The 24,131-nt window shown below is 40.0% G+C and overlaps 1 protein-coding gene across 1 annotated transcript; it reads right to left on the bottom strand.

The window, feature by feature from the left end:
* Window positions 1-274: 274 nt before the first annotated feature.
* Window positions 275-7,699, bottom strand: LOC124777571. Its single transcript, XM_047253026.1, has 3 exons — window positions 7,618-7,699; window positions 4,804-5,028; window positions 275-689 (listed from the first exon to the last, which is right to left on the bottom strand). The coding sequence occupies exons 1-3, from the start codon at window positions 7,643-7,645 to the stop codon at window positions 628-630; spliced, it is 315 nt and encodes a 104-aa protein (XP_047108982.1). The 5' UTR covers window positions 7,646-7,699; the 3' UTR covers window positions 275-627.
* Between the last annotated feature and the right edge of the window lie 16,432 nt (window positions 7,700-24,131).

Raw genomic sequence — 24,131 nt, 5'->3', positions numbered from 1 at the left:
TGCAGGTCTGGCCATCGGTGAGGAGCAGGAGCAGTCGGATGTGTTATCCAGGAAAGGCAAGGACAAGCCACTGTGTCAGTCATAAGTCTCCTCAGTGTCCATCGGTGTCATCGTTCCAGTTAAAGTGTTAAGGCAAGAACAGGGTATTTGGATGGTTCATGGTTAGCATGAATGGATGTTGTGTATTTTGTATAATTAATACCCAGTTATACTTTGCCACTATTTATGTAAAGCTACAGATTAGGAAATGTGTTCTACAATTGATATATAACAGTTGAGGACATGAAAGAACAGTTTTATTGTGTCAGAATAAAACTATTAAAAGTCCAACAGAAAGATACAACAGGCTAAACCATGTTTAAAAAATAATTCTTCCACTCAGTTTGTAGCCTGGTTGTAAAGCTGATTTATTGCATATCTTGAAGCAATCAGAAAGTATCACAAAACAAGATATGTTGATTCCACCAGTTTTTCTTGCTAGTGAAAGAGGTAAGTTCTACACTCTTGGAATTTACTTCTTTCTGTGAAAATTGTTGATGTCTTCAGTCAACAGCTCAGCCATCTCGTCTTCACTCAATCCTAGATGAGTCAGCTCCTCCAGGATGAGCCGACACACTTGCAATACTCCTAGTTCTTGGGACAGTCAGACAGGACTGGTTTACACAGACTCTTTGGTTTCACCACGTAAACTACAATAAATAGAAGAAATATATTTTAATAGAGTTAGAAACTATGAATAGAAATATATACCACTATACATTTACTACTGATAACACAATGATAAGTCATCAACTATTTACATGGCATGAATTTCATTTTTCGCTCTCTTATGGTGCCATAACAGTGAGATTGTGGAAGACCTCTAGGTACCAAACAGGCAACACAGTACTGTCAAAATAAACCCCACAGCACGAATATCTATTGCCTATTAAAATATCTCTTCGCTAAATGTTGAGACCAAAGCCCATGGAGAACTTCATGTAGCTTTATATAATATAATTTGGACCTACTACGGTGTCGTAGCAGGCGGAGAGGTGATACTCCGACGTGGCGCGTCCCAGGTGGCGGATAGGGGGGTCCTCACCGGCTTGCCGGCGGACTTGAGCGAAATAAAATAGCTCTCGCGGACCAAACACGCAACATCAAGAAATCCATTAGTGTCTGTTCTGGTATCCAGCGACTGGTGGTCTGCGTCTGTTTACCTAGTTGGTGCGGCTGTGAAATATGGCTTGATCTCAACAATCAAGTCTGCAATTACCGTGATCTTGTTGAAGGTCACCACAACCAACTTCAACTTGAAGTAATCATGATGGAACAAATGGAAAGAAATCCGCTACCCCAGGCCCCAGTCAACGGACTGGACTTTCCTGGTCATCGGATTCTGGGGGACCAGGAACATCATGAGGAGAAGAGTCGGAGCTTCTCAAAACCTCTTCGCAAGCACTACCTTGGCACTCTCAATGCAAACACTCTGTTCAAACTTGGAAAACTAAAACAACTGACAGACATGCTAGATAAATTTCACATCAAAATTCTTGCCATCCAAGAGACGCGCTTCGTAGATGAAAACCATTTCGACACAGAACATTACAGGATTTACAAAGGTAAACCTGCTGTCAGAAGAGGAACACCATTATTGTTTGGTACAGGGTTTGCAGTACACAAATCAGTCATGGATAACATCATAGACTTCAATTCAATATCAGAACGTATCTCGACACTGTCCTTCAAATCAGGTAATAAAGCATACACAATTATCAACGCACATGCACCTACAAATGACCATAACAGAAAGAAGCCACAAGAAATTGAAGACTTCTGGGAAGACATGGAGGAAGTAACTAACAACGTACCAGAAAGACATGTGAAAATTGTAATGGGTGATTTCAATGCGCAGCTTGGTAAGGAGAGAAAATTCAGAGAAATAACAGGCCCATACTCAGCACATATTCGAACGAACAGAAATGGGGAACACCTCATAAAATATTGTCAAAACTTTAACCTCAAAATCATGTCAACACAATTTCAAAAACCAAGACGAAAACTTACAACATGGAAAGCACCCAACACAGTGTGGGGAGAATTTCAGATTGATCATGTGGCCATATCCAAGAAAAATTCGCGGGAAATTCTAAATGTCAGAACACGTAAAGGAGTCTTCGAGTCTGATCATTATTTGCTACAAGTTAAGATTAGGCCAATCCCAAGACTGAAACAGACAGCGCAAAACAAAATAGTCAAACCTGATCCGGAATACTTGAAGATAAACAGGGATAAAATCGTTGAAGAAATTAATAGGCACTCAATAGACACATGGACAGATCTGGCGAAGGCAGTTCAGAAGACTATGTGCTGGGGACAACCACTTAGAAAACGCAAACATAGGTGGTGGAACGCAAAGTGTGATGAAGCCATTGAGAGAAGAAAGCAAGCATGGGACAAGTTCAGTAGCTACAGAAATTCAGAAACATGGAAAGAATTTCACGAAGTTCAGAAACTAGCATCGAAGGAAATCAGAAGGGAAAAACGAGCATATGACAATAACAGACTAAAAGAAATTGAGGAAGATTTCAAAAGAAATAACACAAGAAATTTTTACAGAACTTTCAAAGAAAATATTAAGGGCTATCAACCCCCTAGCCTCTGCTTCCGAAGAACAGATGGATCCCTGGAAACAAACACAAAAGAAAACTGTAAAATTCTCAAACATTACTTTGATAAACTTCTTAATTGCAAAAAACCTACAGGAAAATTAACATTCCAAAAGACCACATCTAATGCCGATTCTGATCCACCCACAATAGAAGAGATAGAGGAAATCATAAAACAAATGAAAAATAACAGAGCTGCCGGAGAAGATGGTATTATCGCCGAGATCTGGAAACTCCAAGATGAAAACATCACCAAAAAAATCCATAAGATTATCTCCGAAATTTGGATCACAGAGAAAGTGCCAGAGGAATGGAAATGTGCATTGATCCATCCATTACATAAAAAGGGTGATAAGTCAGATCCAAACAATTACAGAGGCATTTCGCTAGTACCAGTTACATACAAAATTTTCTCTAACGTGCTATTAAACAGACTAGAACCACAAGCAGATCTGCAAATTGGGGAATACCAGGCAGGCTTCAGAAAAGGGAGATCATGCATCGAACAGATCTGGAACTTGAGAACACTTTTGAAAGTCAGACAGGCAAGAAACACTGTAGTTACCTTTGTGGACTTTAAAAAAGCATATGATTCCATAGACAGACAGACACTCTTTGACGTACTGGAAGAATATGGTATCGACAGAAAAACCAGGGCACTTATACAAGAGACGCTTACAGACACTACCTCCAAGATTAAGTTCATGGGAGAAATTTCGGAACCCTTCCACATACACGCAGGTGTCCACAAGGAGACGGGCTCTCACCAATCCTGTTCAACATGGTGTTAGACAAAATTATCAAGCAGTGGGAGGAACAAGTTAAAGGAATACAGCTGGGAAGAACACGTGAAACCAAAACAATCATAAAATGTCTGGCATTTGCAGATGATTTAGCCATACGCAGCAATAATACACAGGAGGCAAAGGAAGCACTGGAATGCTTGCATGAAATAGCTGCCAAAACAGGTCTGCAGGTATTTTACGAGAAGACACAATATATGGAACGACAGACCAACAAAATACACACCATGCATACGGTATATGGATCCGTAGAAAGAGTCGAAAAATTTAAGTATTTAGGGGAGTACATACAAATGGGAGGATCAAACAAGGCGGCTAACATGGAACGAACGAAGAAACTCCAGAAGGCATACAAACTCACATGGTCACATTATAATAAGAAAAGCATATCGAGGCAGGCCAAACTTAGGCACTACAAAACAGTTGTATTACCAGAAGCATTGTACGTGTCAGAAACAACCACAATTGGAGCATCAGGCATCATAGACACAGAAAAAATAGGACGAAAATTCTCAGAAAAATATTTGGACCAATTCACAGAGATGGCATATGGATGAAGCGACCTACCAAAGAGCTGTACCAGCACACTGACAGACTAACAGACGCGATCAGAAAACGCAGATTAACTTTCTATGGGCACATACAGAGAATGGACAACAACCGACTTACAAAGAAAATTTTTGATGTAGTAAACAGCTCAAGCAAGAAAACAAATTGGTGTCATGAAATAGACGAAGACTTAAGGCAGATAGGGATCAACAGGCAAATGATAGGAGACAGGAAATACTTCAAAAACAAAGTTAGGAGTGCAAAATTTATTGTAAAGGAGAGAAAGAAGAAAGGAACATTATGGACAGAGCAAAGGAAACAGGAGCACAGCCAAAGGATGAAGAGATTTTGGGAAGAGAAGAGAAAGAAAGGAAAGAAGTGAAAATTGTGTCATCATGTAATTTTCGAGTTCAAACACTGTCCATAAGGGCAACAATGAAATGAATGAATGAATGAATAATTCGGATGTTAGAACTCAGATTCTACATCGTAGAAAGATAAAAAATGCATAACATTTAAGAGTCTAACAAATAACTGGAAAAAAGGATTAAATATGTGCTGGAAATTGCTCTGAATAGTTTCGGTGAAGAATGTTAATGAGTTGCATTTTCGTAAAGTGCCGTATCTTTCATTGTTCACGGAGAGGTAACATTTTACCGTTAAAGTGTAACGTAAGGATAAACATTTTCCCTTGATGGTTTGATTTAACTCATATTCTCACATTCACTTTGGAACCCTTCAAAAATTGTGGTTATCTTGTCAACAATGGATACAAAATCGTGCTATGGAAAGTAACTTACCCTTCGGTAGTAGGTTGTAGCAAGAATACAGCTTCAGTGAATTGGCATACAAGTAGAACTTGTTGTCTGCCTGGACACAAATGGTATCGTCGTCTTCTTCCGCGTACGACGCCGCCACCAATGTTCTCACAGACGGGATGGTGGCGGACGGCTGTTCCTCACCCTGGATGGCGGCAGTGGTCGACTCTTCTGGTCGTCCGTATACCGCCGCAACTGCGACCAATGCTATAGAAAACAATGAACATTACTGCAGATTGCAGCTTTGTCTACTGGCTGTTGGTGCAACTTTACCATCTAGCGCTCTGATACTATTGTCAGGTAATCTGACTGCCATGTGCTAGCTTGAATATACGGAGATAAGGTGCAACTCAAATGACTAGTGCCACCATTCTGCCACTTGCAAATCTATCTCCTCTGGATGGTAATGGTACTCTGTTGTCTGGTAGACTCTAAGTTGTACATATATCCTAAGTAACTGTTATTAGGAAAGCTGTAGCAGCAGATTACGGCATATTTGTGACACTTGTGTAGAATGCTAAAAGATGTTTTGTACCACAACACGAGACTGTTTTGGTACCTAATTGCTGATATAACTCAACATGTTGCTCTTAACAGAACAAAACGGATACTGGGAAAGATAATGTCAATGGTACGACGAGGAAGTGTCACATGCGCACTACTGATCACAATTCACTCAGTATAAAAGAAGTGCTGCATACTTAGAGAGGTAGTTTGGATCAAACCATTAGAAATGTCCAGTACAAATGGGCTCAAAACGCTTTCCGTAAGAGCTATGAGCAGTTTGGGAAACTGTAAACCGTATTCATAGTTCTGGGTAGGTGCAGCACATACATTAATTCTAACTGAACCAGTATGTGTTGTGAACAGCTTGTGAAAACCATTTACATTGTGGTTTTTTCTCTACTTTTGCCATAATAATGGTAGCCTCTTATTACAAAGGCCAGTACCAAACACCATATTGAGCATGACCTTTAGCGACGACTCACAAATGCAGGTCATATGTAATACCCGAAGTCTCATGTATTTTTCAGCTACTGCCTTTCATGAGTTTATAACCATTTCTCGTAACTACATCTACTTATGAATTTTGTCATTAATTAAATTTCATCGAAATATAATGTATGCTGCATGAATAAATAAGAAATAATTACATAGATCGTTGTAATAAATAAGCTGCCAGAGACAAAAAAATTATTTCAACTAACGCAAAGAATATATTTCACGGAAAAATAACATTGTTGTCGCGAACGCACGCAGTCCTAGAACAGAGGGCAGAGATGAGTTGCGAAGCGTCTATGGTGCGGTGGAGACATGTGTGACGGTCCGCAAATGCCAAATGGAGATTGTTATCGAAATGGTGTTACAATATGTATGTGGGCAGGCAAAATATAATTAAGTCAGGACGTGTATGGACACACAACATGATCGCAAGAAGATGTTGGAATTAATGAAGACTGCTGTACGCATAAATTTTATTCAAGCTGCTGACTAATCAAGAGGAGCCTACCGCCAATACTGAATTTCGTAATAAGCATTACATCAGAAGCAACGCATCGCAAAGTAAGATACAGCCAGTATTTTTATAGCTCCATAGCAGGCATGCCAGCGCAATAGTAACTTTTTGGGACATTCTTCAAAGCAAACTTTACAGACCCAGGTCGATCAAACTATCTGACAATAAGACCAAACTGGAAGTGATTCAAATTCAATTCATATTTTATTGACAAAAGTATGCTGGCTAACTGACAGTCAAAGAAAGTTTACGAGTTTATGTTGTGTTCTGTAAATGACTTTATTGCATATGTGTACGTAGCATTAGCATTAGCAAATAACAGTTGGCATAAATGACGGTTTCTATGGCATCATTTTCGGAGTAACCGGTAAAGAACTGTACTCTGTTTTGGCCACGATTTAACATATTTTAAAACAGACAGCATTATCACGAATTACGTAATACAGCATAGCTTCTATGGACCGTTGCTAGTCGTTGCAGAATTATAATTAACATTATTGCATGTTAGATTTCAGTGTTCATGTTACACGTGTCTTCGCATCTGAGCTCACGCGAGTTCACTTCATTTTTTTGCCCCATTACCTTTCTTGCCCGGTACTTTCGTGATTAGCTATTTATCAAATTTAACTTTTGCCCCTTTTTGTTGCTGACGACCTTTCTACTCAGCAATCTAAATTCGTGCAGACGACATTGGCATACCCAGTTACGGCTAACTAAAGCAAAACTTTATTTATTCCCATTCTTTTAATTTATATCATTGTTGCACTCAGTAATCACTCCAGTGTTAACGATCAGGTAGTAACTCACTACGATCTATCAGCAAACATTGATATTCGAATTAGGTGCCTTGTTTCCAATTACTATGGAACAGTAGGTACACCTGTCACAAAAAATATTTTTCTAGTTCAGGGACAATATGAATAGTACATGCTGCTACAAAACAACAAAATAACGACATCTCATTTGATTACTCATTACTTTATTACATTCTGTGATTCGAGATAGCAAACAACTTATGTAGACATGATGTGTTTCAAAGTAGTCAAGATGGACAAGTGCTCATGCCCACTAAGGTGTGCATTTCATAGTCCATGTGCAAAGGAATTTTTTCTTGTTTCCTTCCATACAAGCATCTCTCAAAATTGTGGCAGTGACCAATTCTTCTCCGAGTGTGTAAATAGATTTTCAAGCGAATTGCTGTCTCAGAAATCATGTAAAAAGAAGGTAGAAAAAAAAATGTGTATCGTGAAAGAAAATTTATATATTCTGCCAATACTTACCAGCAACAAAGAACAGAGCAGCCTTCATTGCACTCGATAACAAATACTACTGCAGCCGGTCTTAGATTTTCGTTTATATATGTTTAAACACCCAATGGCATCATCGAATGTTATCGTACCGTTCCTTTCTGATTTTCCGTTCCGGGAACTGTGGTGCAGCAACAAGCAGCAGATTGACTTTCCTTGTTTTTGGCAAGCTGCATTATCGTTCGTTCTGCCTTATTTATTACCAACGCTATTTCAACAACCGGGATAAAAAAGACGGGTTATCATACTGCACCGTTCACTTCCTTCTCATTCGACGTAGCCGCGCGGGGTAGCCGCGCTGTCTGAGTCTCCTTGTCACGGTCCCTGCGGATCCCCCCGTCGGAGGTACGAGTTCTCCCTCGGGCATGGGTGTATGTGTTGTCCATAGCGTAAGTTAGTTTAAGTACCGTGTAGGCTTAGGGACAGATGACCTCAGTAGTTTGGTCCCATAAGACGTTACCACAAATTTCCTAGTTTCATTCGATGTCATTGGAAGAAGACGGGTATGTGTCACTTCTCTCTCAATTCGGTGTCATTGTAATAAAACCGAGAAAACAAAAAGACGTGTTTCCACGTAAGTTAAGTGCCACAGAGCATCAACACAGCTGAGTTGATATGTCACACACGTCTTGTGGGCAGTCCCCGTTAAATGTGGATTGAGAAGAGAAAGCTCTAGTAAAAAAGTTAATTCCTAAATCAGCTCATAACGCTTTTTTTTAAAATTAATACAAGACAGTTTACGCACAGGCTCTAAATGAAGATTCTTTTTCTATCAACGAAGCCTCTGATAATGCAGTAAGGCTCAAATCCTGAAGAAATGAAATGTATAGATGCCACCGATTGTTCATGCTATGTACTTTGCGATCCAAACAGCTTTCCATTTTTAAGATGAGAGCCCTGTGCCTAGAGGATAGTACACCTACGAAATAAGTGCGGTGCGGTTATAAATATATGCACTGAAGTGCCAAAGAAACTGACGTAGGCATGCGTGTTAAAACACAGAGATATCTTAGGAGGGAGAATGCGGCGTTGCGGACAGCAACGCCTGTATAAGACAACAAGTGTCTAATGCAGTTGTTAGATCGGTTACTACTGTTGAAATGGCAGGTTATCAAGATTTAAATGAATTTTAAAGCGGTGTTATATAGCCGGCGCTTATGCGGTGGGCCACTGCACCTCCGAGGTAGCGATGAAGTGTGGATTATCCCGTGCGACCATTTCACGATCGTACAGTGAATTTCAGGAATCCGATAAAACATCAAATCACCAACATCGCGACGGCTGGGTACCTGGGACAACAATGACTGAAGAGAATGTTTCAGCGTGACAGAACTGCAACACCTCCGCAAATTGCTGCAGGTTTCAGTGTAGGGCCATGAACAAGAGTCAGTGTGAGAGTGATTCAACGAAACTTCATCGACTTGGGCTTTCGGAGCCAAAGACCCATTCGTGTACACTTATCACTAAACGGCTCAAAGCTTTGCGCTTCGCCTGGGACCGTCACCACCGACAGTGGAAGGCTTATGAGTGGAAATATGTTGCCTGGTCGGACGAGTCTCGTTTTACATTGTATGGAGTGGATGGACGTGTACGGGTACGGAGAAAATCTCATGAATCAATGGAACCAGTATGACAGCAGCGGACGTTCAAATTGATGGAGGCTCTGTAATGGTGTGGGACGTGGGCAGTTGGAGTGATATGGGAGGCGTGATACGTTTAGAAACGTCTCTGACGGGTACCACGTACGTAAGCATCCTGTCAGATCACCTGCATCCATTCATGTCCATTGTGCGTTCCGATGGACTTCGGCAATTCTTTGGCTCTACACTGTAATATATATATGACTGGATAAAATCTGTGAGCGCTGTCAGAGGGACATGTTAGAATCTTTTACACACTCATTTTGCCTGTAACGGGTATGAAACAGACGATTTCTGGCGACACTAAGGGTCGCTTGAAAGTAGAGACGAGTACTACTTTTTTCGGCTGCTTCCAAGTAAACACTCAAAAACGTAATTGCAAATATCACCATAAAAGTCGGACCAAATGCTCCTCACGACTCTTCGGAGATCAGTTGTATACACATTTTAAGTGGTGAATCGATAGAGCGTTCCCATATTTAATCACGTGCGACATTCGTTTTAACTAAATGTGTTAACAGGTCAGCGAAACCCGAGCTCCGAGCTAAACGCCCTCTCACCCCAAACCACTGACATTTCGATTTCAGTGGTATGAATCGAGAGCTAATAGGAGGTCAGGAAGTATGTCTTTTATGTTTTCTGATGAAAGTTGGTTGTGCATCACTGACAATGATGGCCACTGAGGGCCTGCAACCAATTTGTGTGAATGCTATACACCCTGGACCTATACCGGGAGTCATGGTCATGGGTGCGATTTCGTATGTTGGCAGGAGCACTCTCGCGGTTATCCCAAGCAGCCTGAATCAAAATTTGTATGTCAATCTGTTGATTCGCCCTGTTGTCTTGCTATTACTGAATCGCATCCCATGGGTGATTTCCAACAGAATAACGCTAGCCTACACAGCACTATTGCAACATAACATGCTCTGCAGAGTGTCGACATGTTGCCTTGGCCTGGTACATCACCAGATCCGTCTCCAGTCGAGCACAATGAGACGACAACTCCGGATTCATTCACAGCCAGTATTAACCGTCCCTGTACAAACGAACCAAGAGCATAATGCATACACGCTTGCGTATTCACATTCAACATTCTGGCTGTTACACCGGTTTCTAACGTATCAGCAATGGCTTATTTCGCGCTTACGTTAACCTGTGATCGTACGAAGACAGTCACTTGCGTACGTTGTCTAGTCAAATGTATTCCAGAATTTTTAATACTCTACGTCAATAATTTCTGGTGTCGCGAATTTTTTCGTCAGTGTATATTAGATGCTACTCCAATAGTAGATCAGTACTTTGTATATAGTTTGGATAAGCACGGATTTTGTTGGTTGCTTATATAGAGGTCTTTCCCATTTCATTCATCTATGGAGTGTAGGTGGATTATTGGTCGTATGTATCTCAGCCAGCAGGCATGACCTTCATTTTATGCTCAAAGTATCTACGCCGATATATAAAGGGATGACAGACATTCACAGATTATATTGTATCCGTGCATAGGAATGACTAGGTTTACACGGAAGATCTGGCGTCATTGACAGAACATTTGCCAGTGGAGACTCGTGGATGAGGTTTTTGGAATTCACTGACTATTTACACCACCTTTCATTTATGTAGTCTATGGATTAGACGTCGTCTGGTAGGACGACCTGATATGAATTCTGCTGGCTTGTGCGGTATTTTAGTACACATTGTACAAGATTTCTGTGAGCAATCAAAAGCATACACAACAATGGACCAATAATTAAAACTCCAGAAATGAGCCAACGAGACAGACCCGCTTCAAATTCGTACAGGTTCTACTATTGACATATTTATAGCACATCAGAGACTCATATTATAGCCCATTAAGTGTGTAGTCTAGAATTGCGTTTTGTGAACTGCATTCCCAAGAGGGCTCACAACCCTTTTGTGAAAAAATGATATGCAAACATCGCGACCTGAGCCCTTGCAATACTACCGTTACCTCTGGCAAGCTTCCGTTTGCTCGACAGCCGAGTGTTGTTGTAAGGTTGTTACTTTGATTTCCTATGACAGGGGTACAGATATTCAATAATAGCGGGTTAAAAGCTGTGAGCTGTCTGGGGAAGTTAATCTTGCATTACTAAGCAACTGTTTCACCAGGTATCTAGTCTAGGTTTACCAAATTCCCAAACAGACTAACATTAATTATAATCTTTTAATAGTCATACAACAACCGGTAATATATATATATATATATATATATATATATATATATATATATATATATATATATATATATATATATATATATATATATATAAAAGAAAATTTAAACAAAAAGAAAGAAATCAGTTTATATTTGGAAATTTATTTTAAGATTGATCATTGAAATTTCAGCATATTAAACGTGAGTTATAACTGAGCTGGTGCCTTGTTTAGGACTGTGAAAATGTGAGTTTGTAATCTTACGGAACACATCAAATATAGAGCCAAGATTGGGAGTCTGCATACAACACTGCATTCATAAAACAACACACAAAGAACATTGAAACATATGCAACAGAAAATTAACCACTACCAACAGATTCAAATTTTCACCCAAAGAAATTACGTTCGTAGCACAATCCTGTCCGTCATGTAATTACCACACACTGGTATACTAAAGTCATATTAACTCTTTGTGAAATCTTCGCGAAAAGAATAGCTGAGGGGTACTTTGATGATTACACCACATGCTTCACGTGGTCAACTTGGTTTACACAAAGAGTGTCACTCCATAATAATTTTGATAATTAAAATAAATTAGATCGAAAAGCAATTTACAAAAGAAAAACCTCGAACTGGATAGTAACGTCTTACTATTAACCTGATGGGTCAAACAGTTATATAAGCACGTGGTACTGGTCTCGCAAAGTACACCCCACGTGGGTTGAACATAAAGAAAAGTTGCTATATTGAAAAATATTGTCAAGACGAGACGTTATAATCACACAAGCATTCGCATTTAAGATTGATCTTAGTTAGAGTTACTGATCAACACGTGGTTCCACTTTACGCACAAAGTAGTGACAAAGCAACTACCGGAAAATAATCTGAACTTCACACGAGAATTACACTGCGCAGCAATTTAAGATAACATTAGATATTTTAGAGCTAAACCTGAAATAAAGGTGATTAAATTTTCAGTTAGGCTGAACTTAAGAAATCCATTGTCCTACGGACTTAGCAGACACGCGCTTAGCCGGAGATCTTACCACTTCAGACGCTCGCCACGGACGGACTGCTTGGTCCCTTCCTGAGGGGTGGCTCACAAATACAAACGGAAGTGGCCAGAGGGGCAGCTTCCTATACCAACATGACAACGGACGGACAGGACTATACTAAGAATAGAAACCTCTCTGCTTTAAGAAAGCGTAGCTACCTGTTCCGACGTTGGTCCTACTGTTCTCTAGCAGACAGGCTTGTCTGCTACCCTCAAGCATGCAACTAGAAATACATTTGCTCATTCATCCTCTCACACAGAAGGAAAGGGGGATGACAGTATCTTATCATATACAGTATATAAAAGAAAGCGGATGTAGGTTCCGTATGAGACTGTGTGACATGAATTACATATAAACTCTGTTTTAAAGTGTAGTAGTGTGACAGATCGTTCTTGTTTATGTGTAAAAGTAACACGTTCCACTACTCAGTCCCCTCCCAGATAGTCAGAAACGCCACAGTAAATTTAGAAGAGGTATTTATGCCGTAAATGGCAACAGATTTAAGAAATTAAACATGAAAGGAATCCAACAGAGACCTTTCATTGTATGCCACACACTAAGCAGACAGCTATTTAACCGCATGGATAGCAAAGTAAATACAAACCTATACAAAAAGTCGATTTAAATATGTCGATGAGGTAGGTGAATGTTGAAGCGAAACATTCGTTGGTGAGCAACAGTGTGGAACTTGTCCATTTCAGTTGCATAACACACACCCAGGTACATTGGGCTCTGCCTATGTGTACTCCGTGTTTTCATATGTATTCTTTGAAACAATGTGGGTCTCGATTTTTTCAATCAGCAACACTCCCAGCAGAATGTGAACACCTCAGTGAGTAGAAACATTCAACACAATCGTAAAGTTACACTATACAGTTCTCCTTACCAAGCTTCTCTTAGAGATGGCAACAGGACGCGTCCTATAATTCATATAATGTTAACAGCAATAACACGTGAAAATTATCTTTTCTTACACCGTTCTATAGAACCAAAGATTTTGAAGGTCTTCTTATCGTTTATTACACCGTTCTATACAAACAAAGATTTTGAGGATCTTCCTAGTGTACTTAATTAAATTTGTTAACTGACCAAGAGCTGGTCTCTAGCTTAGCGGGAACAAATCAACTGGCAATGAACTTTGAAAGTATTCTGTTAATCGCTACTGGCATTAAAACGTATTTCAAAAAAATGTTTTGTGACGTTTTACATCTTCAGGCAAACTTCATTTGACAGATAGAAACGTGTTTGTTTCCAAACTCCTCTAGAAAGTTTTAATTAGCGTACTGTTTCACAACACAAAGCTGTTAGAAATGCGGAACATCTAGTCTCTCTGTCCATGAACAACCAGGAATGCCTAAGAGAAGAAAATCCAAAAATTTAAAGTAAATTATTCCGTAGCGTAGAATATGCGTAACATAACAACTCGCCTCCATCACGTCATAAGCATCGACCTTCATTAGATCTGCAATGGCCACAAATGCTTCAAATCAAGCAAAGAGGGTTACCTTGCCACGTACACATATCTGTACAAATACAAATGTCAGGTTGCATCTGTTAAAAATCCGGGTAAAACTCTACACTAAGGCAGGGAACTGCGAGATTCGTGAGTCCACGGCTACAGCTCTACCCATCCCCTTCCTATCCCGCCAACTATTCCCCTCAACCCTCCCCAACACCATCGTCACAATACCTGATGATGGTCGAAGTAGAGAGGATATAAAATGTAGACTGGCAATAGCAAGGAAAGCGTTTTTTAAGAAGAGAAATTTGTTAACACCGAGTATAGATTTAAGTGTCAGGAAGTCGTTTCTGAAAGTATTTGTATGGAGTGTAGCCATGTATGGAAGTGAAACATTTCGATAAATAGTTTGCACAGTAAGAGAATAGAAGCTTTCGAAATGTGGTGCTACAGAAGAATGCTGAAGATTAGATGGGTACATCACATAACTGATGAGGAGGTATTGAACAGAATTGGGGAGAAGAGGAGTTTGTGGCACAAATTGACAAGAAGAAGGGACCGATTGGTAGGACATGTCCTGTGGCATCAAGGGATCACCAATTTAGCATTGGGGACAGCGTAGAGGGTAAAAATCGTAGAGGGAGACTAAGAGATGAATACACTAAGCAGATTCAGAAGGATGTAGGTTGCAGTAAGTACTGGGAGATGAAATAGCTTGCACAGGATAGAGTAGCATTGAGAGCTGCATCAAACCAGTTTCAGAGCTGAAGACTACAACAACAACATTGGGTTAGACGTCGTCTGGTAGGACGACCTGATATGAACAAGTGCTCATGCCTATTAAGGCGTGCATTTCATAATCCATGTGCAAAGGAATTTTATTATTGTTTCCTTCCACATAACCATCTCTAAAATATGTGGCAATGACCAATTCTTTTCAAATATGTGGCAATGACCAATTCTTTTCCCCATTTCCTCCACTTGGGAAATACCGCAGACTTCCTGTACACCCCTTCACATACCCCTCTTGTCTCCAATCAGGATATTAGTGGGAAAAAGACTCACTTTGTCCTGAGAGAGGGATGTAAGATAGCGTGTTTATTTGTTTGCTTTATTTTGGGGGTGTTGGGTTGTCATCCACAATCCTCAGCCCCTCAACCCCATCCTCACATATTCCAATCATTTGTGTATCCGGAACCTCAGATATGAATGCAACACCCCCTTCCACCACCACATGTGAATAGGCGGTAAATTGGATGGAGTGGAAGGTACTGTCTTTACTTTTGGTGGGAAATGTGTTCAGTTAAGATGTTGGTGATGGACAGAGTGGATTTTAATACGTGTATTACCAGTAAGCATACAACTGAGGACTGCATTCTAAAATCTTCTACGGAACGGATGGAAGGAACTGATAATGAATGAATATAGTGGGAATACCTTTCAAGAGGATATGGGACGATAGACTGAGAATGTATTTCGCAACTCATAAAGAATACTGACTGTGCTAGAACTGCTCGTGTTTTTTAAAATGGCCGGTCAGTTCACAGTGTTTAAGACAGATTTGTCCTTTTCCACTACCACAGACTGAATGAAGCTCGGGTGCTCACCTTGGAGTATGGGCTCAACTGGGGACGCTTGAAACGGATTTTCTCTCAATTTCGTGTGAATATACGTTCACTTTGCTGTGGACTCTAATCCACAATACTAGTCGAAATTGGCGGGGAAGTCAGAATAATTATCTCCAAACGATCTAAAAATGTATATCGCCTAGGGAAGTTGTATACAGACCCATACATACGTGGTAAGATCGGACAGGACATCAAATAGCCACTAAAGTGTAGGAGAGTAGCTTCCTACCGATCTACAATTGTATAGCTACTCAGAAACTTGTACACAGACACATGTTAAGAAGGGATAGAATAGCTGACTATCATTGAAGTGTAAGAACGCCAATACACACTACCACACCTCTTAGAAATAGTTCACTTCTCAAATTACTAATAGAAATTGTAATAAAAAAACCGTCACTTGTGAACAATATGTCATAGTGCAACATATGCGCTAATTGTTGAGTAAAATCGTTGCAATAACACAGCTACTATAATAACTGAGCGTAAAATATATCGCCAGGACAGAGACGGTTTAGCTGCACATGTGTTCACCCGGAATGTGTTCATACAATCCAACCACCTTAGAAAAAATTTTATCTCCTTCCTTACCTCCCCTCTCCCATCAACTACTCCTCCGATAGCTAGATGTAATGGTTTTCAAGCCTGTGCTACAATTTCCCTGTTGCTGAAGGTACACGAAGATGTTGCAGTGAGACTCTTTATAAACACGTAATGTGTGAATACCCAAGCACAATCCAACACTCCCATTTCGCACGTCAATCGACCGCAAAGCTCCAAGTGCTAAATATATTCATGATGTTGTAAGGATTGACATTTGAGAATTGAAGCGCAGTACACACACCACACATACGAGCTTCTGTCGCTGCACAATCAGCATACTTGCTAGATCGCTATTCAGCTATCCAGAGGTCTCTGTGAGCACAGCCGAGAGGATTTGACACCAAAATTGCACCCAACAGCCGACTAGCTGGATTCTCTCCTTGTACCCGTCTGTTGCACGACATTAAGCACAACTTCCGATCGCATAATACGTCAAGACGACTTTGGTCCTCTGGCCATGGCACACTGCATGACAAGCAGGTGTGTCATGCAGTTACACCCTGGGACAGACCCTCCAGGAGATGCTCTTTTCAAGGAACACTATGGAGAACTGATATTTGAAGATGACTACTAAATGATTCTACTTGTACCAACACATATTTCACGTAACGACCACAAAGACCAGCTACAAGATACTAACGCTCCCATAGAGGTTTATAGCAGTCTTTTTCTCTCTCGCTGTTTTTGCAAGTGGAATAGGAAAGGACATGTCTAGTAGTGATACAAGCACATCATCTGCCAAGGCTTGCGAAGTATACCGATATAGATGTAAATTTCGCCTACTTATTAAGATGTCGGTCCCACCATTTATAGACAGACAAACCTCATGTTGCCCGTTATTTGTCAAGGAAGCAAAAGAACTTCTCCTGCTGATTGTCTCTCTATAAAAACCTTTGGGTTATAATATTCATAACAATACAGAAACATAGCACCTAAATTTCTTTGCTATCTAATGATTGTCTATACATATTCCCTGCACTTGTCCTACACTGCTTTTTCACAGTTCTACGATTACTGTGCTAGAGATACGAAAGTATAAGGGTGTCAGAATCATTTATGACAGCATAGTGTTCCGTGAGAGAAATGTCACTTTTCTTCAATTTGTGCATAACTCCATAATACGAATCTATCAGTAACACAGAGCTTCCATTAAACTGTTGCACGAAAACTACAGTATCACACATCATACACTGATCAGCCAGAACATTTTGACCACCTAGTTAATAGCCAACTTTATCATGGATAACAATTGTTACGTTTCATGGCATGAAAGCAGTAAGGCGTTTGTAGGTAAATGGATAGGGTTGGCACAACTTCTGCCCATACAAGTCACCTAATTCCTGCAAATTCGGGTGATGGGGGCAATGAGCTCTGACGCCTTGTTCAGTCACGTCCCAGACTTGTAAGATTGGTTTCAGACCTGGCACGTCGGTGGGCCGGCACTTCAACTTGATCTCGCCACAGCGTTCCTGAAACCACTCCATCACACTCCTAGCATTGTGACATGGCGTTTTATCTTGTTGAAGTGTGCCAATGCAGTTGTAAAACATGATCGTCATGAAGGACTGTACATGGTCAGCAACCAGCGTGGTTACTCCTAGGCCATCATGGTGCCTTGCACGAGCTCCACTGAACCCATGGATGCCCACGTGAATGTTTCCCAGCATAATGGAGCCGACACGGCTGGGCTCCAGCCCTCAGTACAAATGTCAACGAGCTGGTACTCTCGAAGACGACTGATTCGTGTACTTCCATCAACATGATGAAGGTTATCGGGATTCATCAGACCAAGCAACCCTCTGCCACTGCACCAGCGTCAAGTGCCGATGGTCACATGCCCATTTCAGTCGTAGACGCTGATGTAGTGGTGTTAACTCTGGAACATGCATGAGTTGTTGGCTGCAGAGGTCCACAGTTAGGAGCTTGTCTACAAGATCGCCAATCTAGGAGATCTCGTGTTCCTTTAACTTTAGCATGCTTTTTTCGTTGTTTCTGCAACACGGTTCTAATTCGTTTTATGTACCAAGCGTTATCAGCACCGTCCTTTGTTAAATTATTTGGCACGAATTTTTAAATTTCTCTCGAACTATTTCTTTGAATTCAAGACACATCTGGTCTACACTTACAATGTTAATTTGGAACAAGTGAAGATCGACTCTGAGGAAGGCATTGAAAAAAGGTGACATATTTGTCACGAGACACTATGCTGTCAATGAAAACTCTGTCACCATTACACTGTCATATTTCTGGCGTAGTAACCATAGAAACATAATAAAGGAGATTAGGCCACGTACAGGGTGACATTTGTAGGCACTCATTCGATATCGATGAATTATAGGTGCTATGTGTCTGAATTCCTTTGTGCAGTCGACATATAATTTACATGGCTGTGACTATCATCCTATAAGACAGTGCAGTAGTTTTCTAGTTGTGGTAGCTTTCTACATAGTCAGTGATGGGCAGAGGACTAGACAGTCTGCTGAAATGGTTCAAATGGCTCTGAGCAATATGGGACTTAACTTCTGAGGTCTTCAGTCTCCTAGAACTTGGAATAACTCTTACTCGTTTACTCGTTGAAATCAGGTGGATTCAAACGTTATATATCAAAGACAAGAAGAAACTTGAGAATATAGTATGTATGTTATACTCTGACGAAAGGAGAAAATTGAGCTCTATACCGCTTTATTCGAGGTTTGTGAGTAAACTAATTACAGCCTCTGACATACCTCTCATGAACTGACTGCAGCGAGAAAACTGGAGGTTCACATGACGTTTTCATTGAGAGACGATCTGCAGCAGATGTTCTGTCTTTTGTATTCTTGATAAATAGGAGACAATATATTTCCATTGGTTTCTATTGATCTGACGAAGACTTAGGCAACACTTCCTTAATAGGTTTTACAAACACAGCAGGATGATTTTTTCATGCTTCAATAGACATTCTTCTAACAAAACGGCAACTCCCACCCTGTATGGAACACAGTTATGTGACACATTTATTTCACCACTTTGCATTCTTTCAGACAGCGCCAGACTAATATAGTCACCACGCCCTACTAACTGATGGCGGCATGTCATGAACCATTTCTTTGACAGCAGACAATACTAGCTTATATCACTAATTTGAGAAGTGGTATTGAAAAGCCTTTCAGGCAACTCTTTACTTAAATTAGCTTTGATTTCATTTAACTTTGACCTGAGTGGTTCATCTGAAGTTCCTCTCTCAGATAACAGATCAGAAGAGGACCTTTGCCCAACAAGCTGTAATTCTTAATATAGTTTTTCATTCATCTGAGTGCCTATATGCAAAATCAACTTTTAAAAGTACTGTGAATAATTTTTCCCTCTGCATGTGAAACTGTTTCTTTAACTTATAACTTTCCCTCTACTGTTCAAACTGTTTCTTTAACACAACGTCTTTTCCAGAAGTGAACTTATCGGATTTTCCATTTACCTCCTGAACATATCCTTTTATATAACTTATTCCACCTATTAATTTTCGTATGGCCTTGGTATTGCCATGGTATTCAAAAATCGTTTTCACCATTGCCTTTAAACTTCGACATATTGCCGTAAATGGGTACTGAGTATGGCTAGCCAATTTGTTCACTCTCAGCCTTTGACTCCAATTCACGCCCTGACGAGACAATATTTTTGCCGGTCGCATCAACGAATTCACTACCTTCAGGGTATGATTCTATGTGATTATGTTTTTCAGATTAAATTTTTATTTTCTTTCTATTTTTACCATAATACGGAGATGGCTATAATTACATGGGCAAATTACATATATTAGTGTAATAACAGCACACAAGCAATGTTAATTAAAAATGGGCACCTTTCACTAAGAATTTCAAACAATGTAACAGCACTGTACCATGTTGCATATTCGCTACACATAGTCAGCTAACTTGCACAACATAACTATGTAACAGTGGCAATTCACAAAAACTCAAATAATGCAAGTTTGATTGAAAATGGGCTGTTAATGATTAATTATATAATTAATTATATGCATAAATTAAGTAAATAAGTAATGTTGTCCTTACCTCGAACGTTTTGACGTAAAGAAAAACACATAATTTCAAAAAATTATAACATCTTTTTCTTCGGCTTCAGTCCGTTTCCGCCAATATTTTAGAGTTTTCGTTCAGTACAAGAAACAGAGAAAAACAAGTTTTAATAACGTAATGGCAATAAAAATTCGTATACATAATATTTATAAACTGTGCTGTAAGACGGTCGACAGTGTAATATATCACCTCTCTTCCCCCCCCCCCCCCCCCTGGGTTTTGTTCTTTTAAGATTGTTCATTAGACCTAAATGTTATTAAGAAAAGCATACATCACACTGCGAAGAAGAAAAGAGAACATGTAATTATAAAATTTAGGAAGATGACGTTGATTCTTTCACTTTTTTCTTATTGTCTAATAAGCAGACCAAGAAGTTGTCGTTGGAATGAAAAGAGTTTGATGACAACATATCGTCTTGGTGTTAACTAACAAAGTAAACTGATAGTTTTTGTAATAATAACGAAACTTCGTTTACAAACATTGATTGCAGTTTCAACTTACTATGTTGAGTTCAGAATACGATAGAGCGCTTACTGGGTCCGATCGTCATGTTACTAAACAGGCTGCTTCAATCTGAACAGAATGCAGGACTATGCACTATACTGCAAAGTAAATAGGAAATAAATCAAGTAGAATTACTGTGTCACAGTATAACTCAAGTTACAGGAATGACACAACCCTCTGGCAGCAAGGAAGAAAGAAACCACTATAATCTATTACTCTAGAAAAACCAAATATCAGAATGTTTTTCTCAGGCAAAGTGTCTACAAAGATGACGTTTATCATCACCGATTTCACTGTTAGGTTAAATAATTTGCTGCAGATGCTAACAGAAAAAAAAAATCAAGGGACAAACCCTCACAAGATCTTACTACCGAAATTAACTGACGACATTGCAGGACATTCTCAAGACAAAACTTCGCGGGGTGGATTTACATAGGAATCCTCTTTTAGTTAATACAACTTCGCTCTCCTCTGGTAAAATCCTGATATGGTAAGCAGTGTCATGTTTCTCTTCGTTCGGATGAAGAAACCGTTTTGCTGCAGGCATTTCCAGAGACACGACGAGAGGATTTTCGAGGTGCTACCGTTTCATGAACAGCCAAAATGCAGACTTCTACAACCATACATCCTAGGGCACACTGTGTCGCAGATGTAGAAGACGAACACAAAGTTCGAAATCGCAGCATGACTTGTGCTCTTCCTGTAGCGAAGGATTGTCGCGCTGTCTTGGGAGCCTTGTCACGGTCCATGCGACTCCACCCGTCAGAGGTTCGAGTCCTCCATCAGGCATGGGTGTGTGTGTTGCCCATAGCGTAAGTTAGTTTAAGTTAGTAGTGTGTGGGCTTAGGGACCGATGACCTCAGCAGTTTGGTCCCATAAGACCTTACTACAAATTGCCAATTTTCGACTTTGTAACTGATAACTGTACTATCGTAGTTGCTGTATCCTGCGTGGAAACGAATAAATATCAGGACAGTTGAATTGCTGTAATATAGGCTATATACTATTTGTAAGAGTATATGTGAATGCTCTGTTACAGTAAGAAAATATTCCTGTCTTTGTGCCAATACAAACAGAAAGAAGTATGCTAGCAAATGAATGGACAACAGAAGTAGCGTTATATAGTAAGAAATGATATCAAGTGTCAGTTTACATTTCACACATTTTAGATATAGTACATATTCATTCCAAAGACGTATTACAAATTCTGTTAGCATCCTGTCACAAATCCCACTATAATATTCGATGTTGCACACAACGACACATGTATTTTCACCATTCCCAACTGGTGGACTGCGTGTCTGAGTGAGACAGTGTTGTCTCCTGGATAGTTAGCCTTGCGGGTCTGTTTCGTAGAGTAGGTCAGTGACTTTGTGTTGTGTTAAGATGCCAAATGGTTGTACAAACATCAAGTACAATTGATATCAGGGTCTCCTCAACATTCGGAAACGGTGTAAGGATCACGAGAGTCTATTTTAATGTTTTGAGCTGCAAGGCTTTGTAGTCGTGAATTTCAAAACAGTTTGAGAACTTTACAACGAATTTTTCTTCCTGAAATGTTACGCTCGTGGCTTTGTGAATTCAGTGGTCTACAGTGCACGGTACAGAATCAGTCTTTTACCCATTGTAATATTTGTGCGTTTGTGTACATCACATGCCCATCCAATGAGCACAATTACGTTTTCGGTGCGACTGTAAGGTTATATAATAAAATATTTTCAAATCATTGGAATTTCCTTGCTTTTATGTTCCAGTGTTAACCATTTTACACCGAGCTGTTCTTTGTTACTGGTAGCAATTCATTCCACTTTGATTCAGAAATGATGTTCATGTCGCTGAGTTCTTTCTACGATCCACAAGACGCTAATTGTACTGTAAGCAATCACCTCTGTTCTTCTCAGCACACCAGGGCACAATATAAGTCAGTTGTTGTTAATGTAGGTGAGGCACCGCTTTATGTTTTCATATAAAGTCTTGTATTGTAAACTACGATAACAATCTGAATAAAACCTGCCTCGTGCACAAAGCTGAGCTATAGCCGCAGTTACATACATGTACTTCAAGTAAATTCAGGTGTTTATTGCAACTTGTCGGTTCTGTGCATATCAATTAATTCGTTACCGTGTCCATTATAAATGCGTTGCGCAAAGTGAGTCCCTCTCGTATCAGGTCATGTTTAATTGATGATTAATTGAGGCCACGCTAGCACATAAATTCGCGGGTCTAAACTTTCTATAAGTGTTTTAGAAGACGAAACTTATACTGTTTAGCAAGTCATCGACTTATCTCTCATATGAGATAATCAAACAAGCCCTAGGCAATGAACATTTTGCCCAGACTGTATTTTCCATAAATGAGAATGAAAATAACTCCAATACTTTGCTTCTGACCGACCGGGTGTTCAGAGGGTTTGCATTTTTCACTACTGGACAACGCTTTGGTACACTTTGTCGTCTCGTGATATTTGTTCTTAGTCAACTCTGCTCCACTGTGTGTTGGATGTCTTACAAACTGCCCACACTACATTGCAGAGAATAAAAACCAAAGGAAAAAAACTACCCTTCCTGGGAGTGAATGAGGCTTTCTTTTTAAAATATGTCTTCCGTCGTTCTAGATCACTAAGGCCTAGGGGTAGAGATTTTAGCTAGAAATCAAAGTATCTTTGGTTCTGGTTTCGAACCCAGTCAGCGAGTAAAATTTTGATGAAAATCATTAGCAGAGACGGCCACAGATTTCCAGTGTAAAAGTCAGCCTAGTTCTGCCAACAGCATTATAAAAAGTGGGCGGAGAAGAAAAGTGAGATCTGGGCAACCTCTTGTGTTTTGGGTGGAAGCTGTCCCTAAAAGGCTGAAGAATCAGCGATGAACAACGGCATAAGAATGGAGAAGCCAATAGAAACCACTACGTTATGTACGTCCACAAACACGTCGCCTGTAATTCAAAGAGTGTCATGATAATCTCTCCATCGGCAAGATATTCTAGAGCAGTCGCTTATGAGTCGGAGTGTGGAATATCAGAAGTTTGAACATTGTGGATAGGAAGCCAAATTCTAGTTACAGTGAGGATAAGTGAAGAGAATTGCAAACACGAGGACAGTGTCATTTCAGCGGCAGCAGAAAATTTTATCAAGGTAATAGGTTTCATCATGAACAGAAAGGACTATTCTCATCAGAATCAATAGTAATTAAGTGTCAACAAAAATATTTCAGGTATATAAGACGACATCGCAAGAAGAAGAAGGAGAGACAGTAAAAGTATATGAGGACTTTGAACAGGTAATCCAGTATGTAAAGGGAAATTAAAATGTAATAGTCATGGAGGGCAGCACCGCTGTAGTAGGTAAAGAAAGA

Source organism: Schistocerca piceifrons, chromosome 2 (genome assembly GCF_021461385.2).
Source record: "Schistocerca piceifrons isolate TAMUIC-IGC-003096 chromosome 2, iqSchPice1.1, whole genome shotgun sequence".
Lineage (NCBI taxonomy): Eukaryota > Metazoa > Arthropoda > Insecta > Orthoptera > Acrididae > Schistocerca > Schistocerca piceifrons.
Note: the sequence above shows the minus strand (reverse complement) of the source record. Positions and strands in the feature narration are given on the sequence as shown.

What these genes read in the sequence shown, in the direction of transcription:
- LOC124777571 (XM_047253026.1), bottom strand. Translation starts at nt 7,645, where the DNA reads ATGAAGGCTGCTCTGTTCTTTGTTGCTG. An exon ending in TGCTCTGTTCTTTGTTGCTG is followed by an intron (nt 5,029 to 7,617) that starts GTAAGTATTGGC and finishes TGTTTTCTATAG; the next exon opens with CATTGGTCGCAGTTGCGGCG. An exon ending in CTACAACCTACTACCGAAGG is followed by an intron (nt 690 to 4,803) that starts GTAAGTTACTTT and finishes TATTTATTGTAG; the next exon opens with TTTACGTGGTGAAACCAAAG.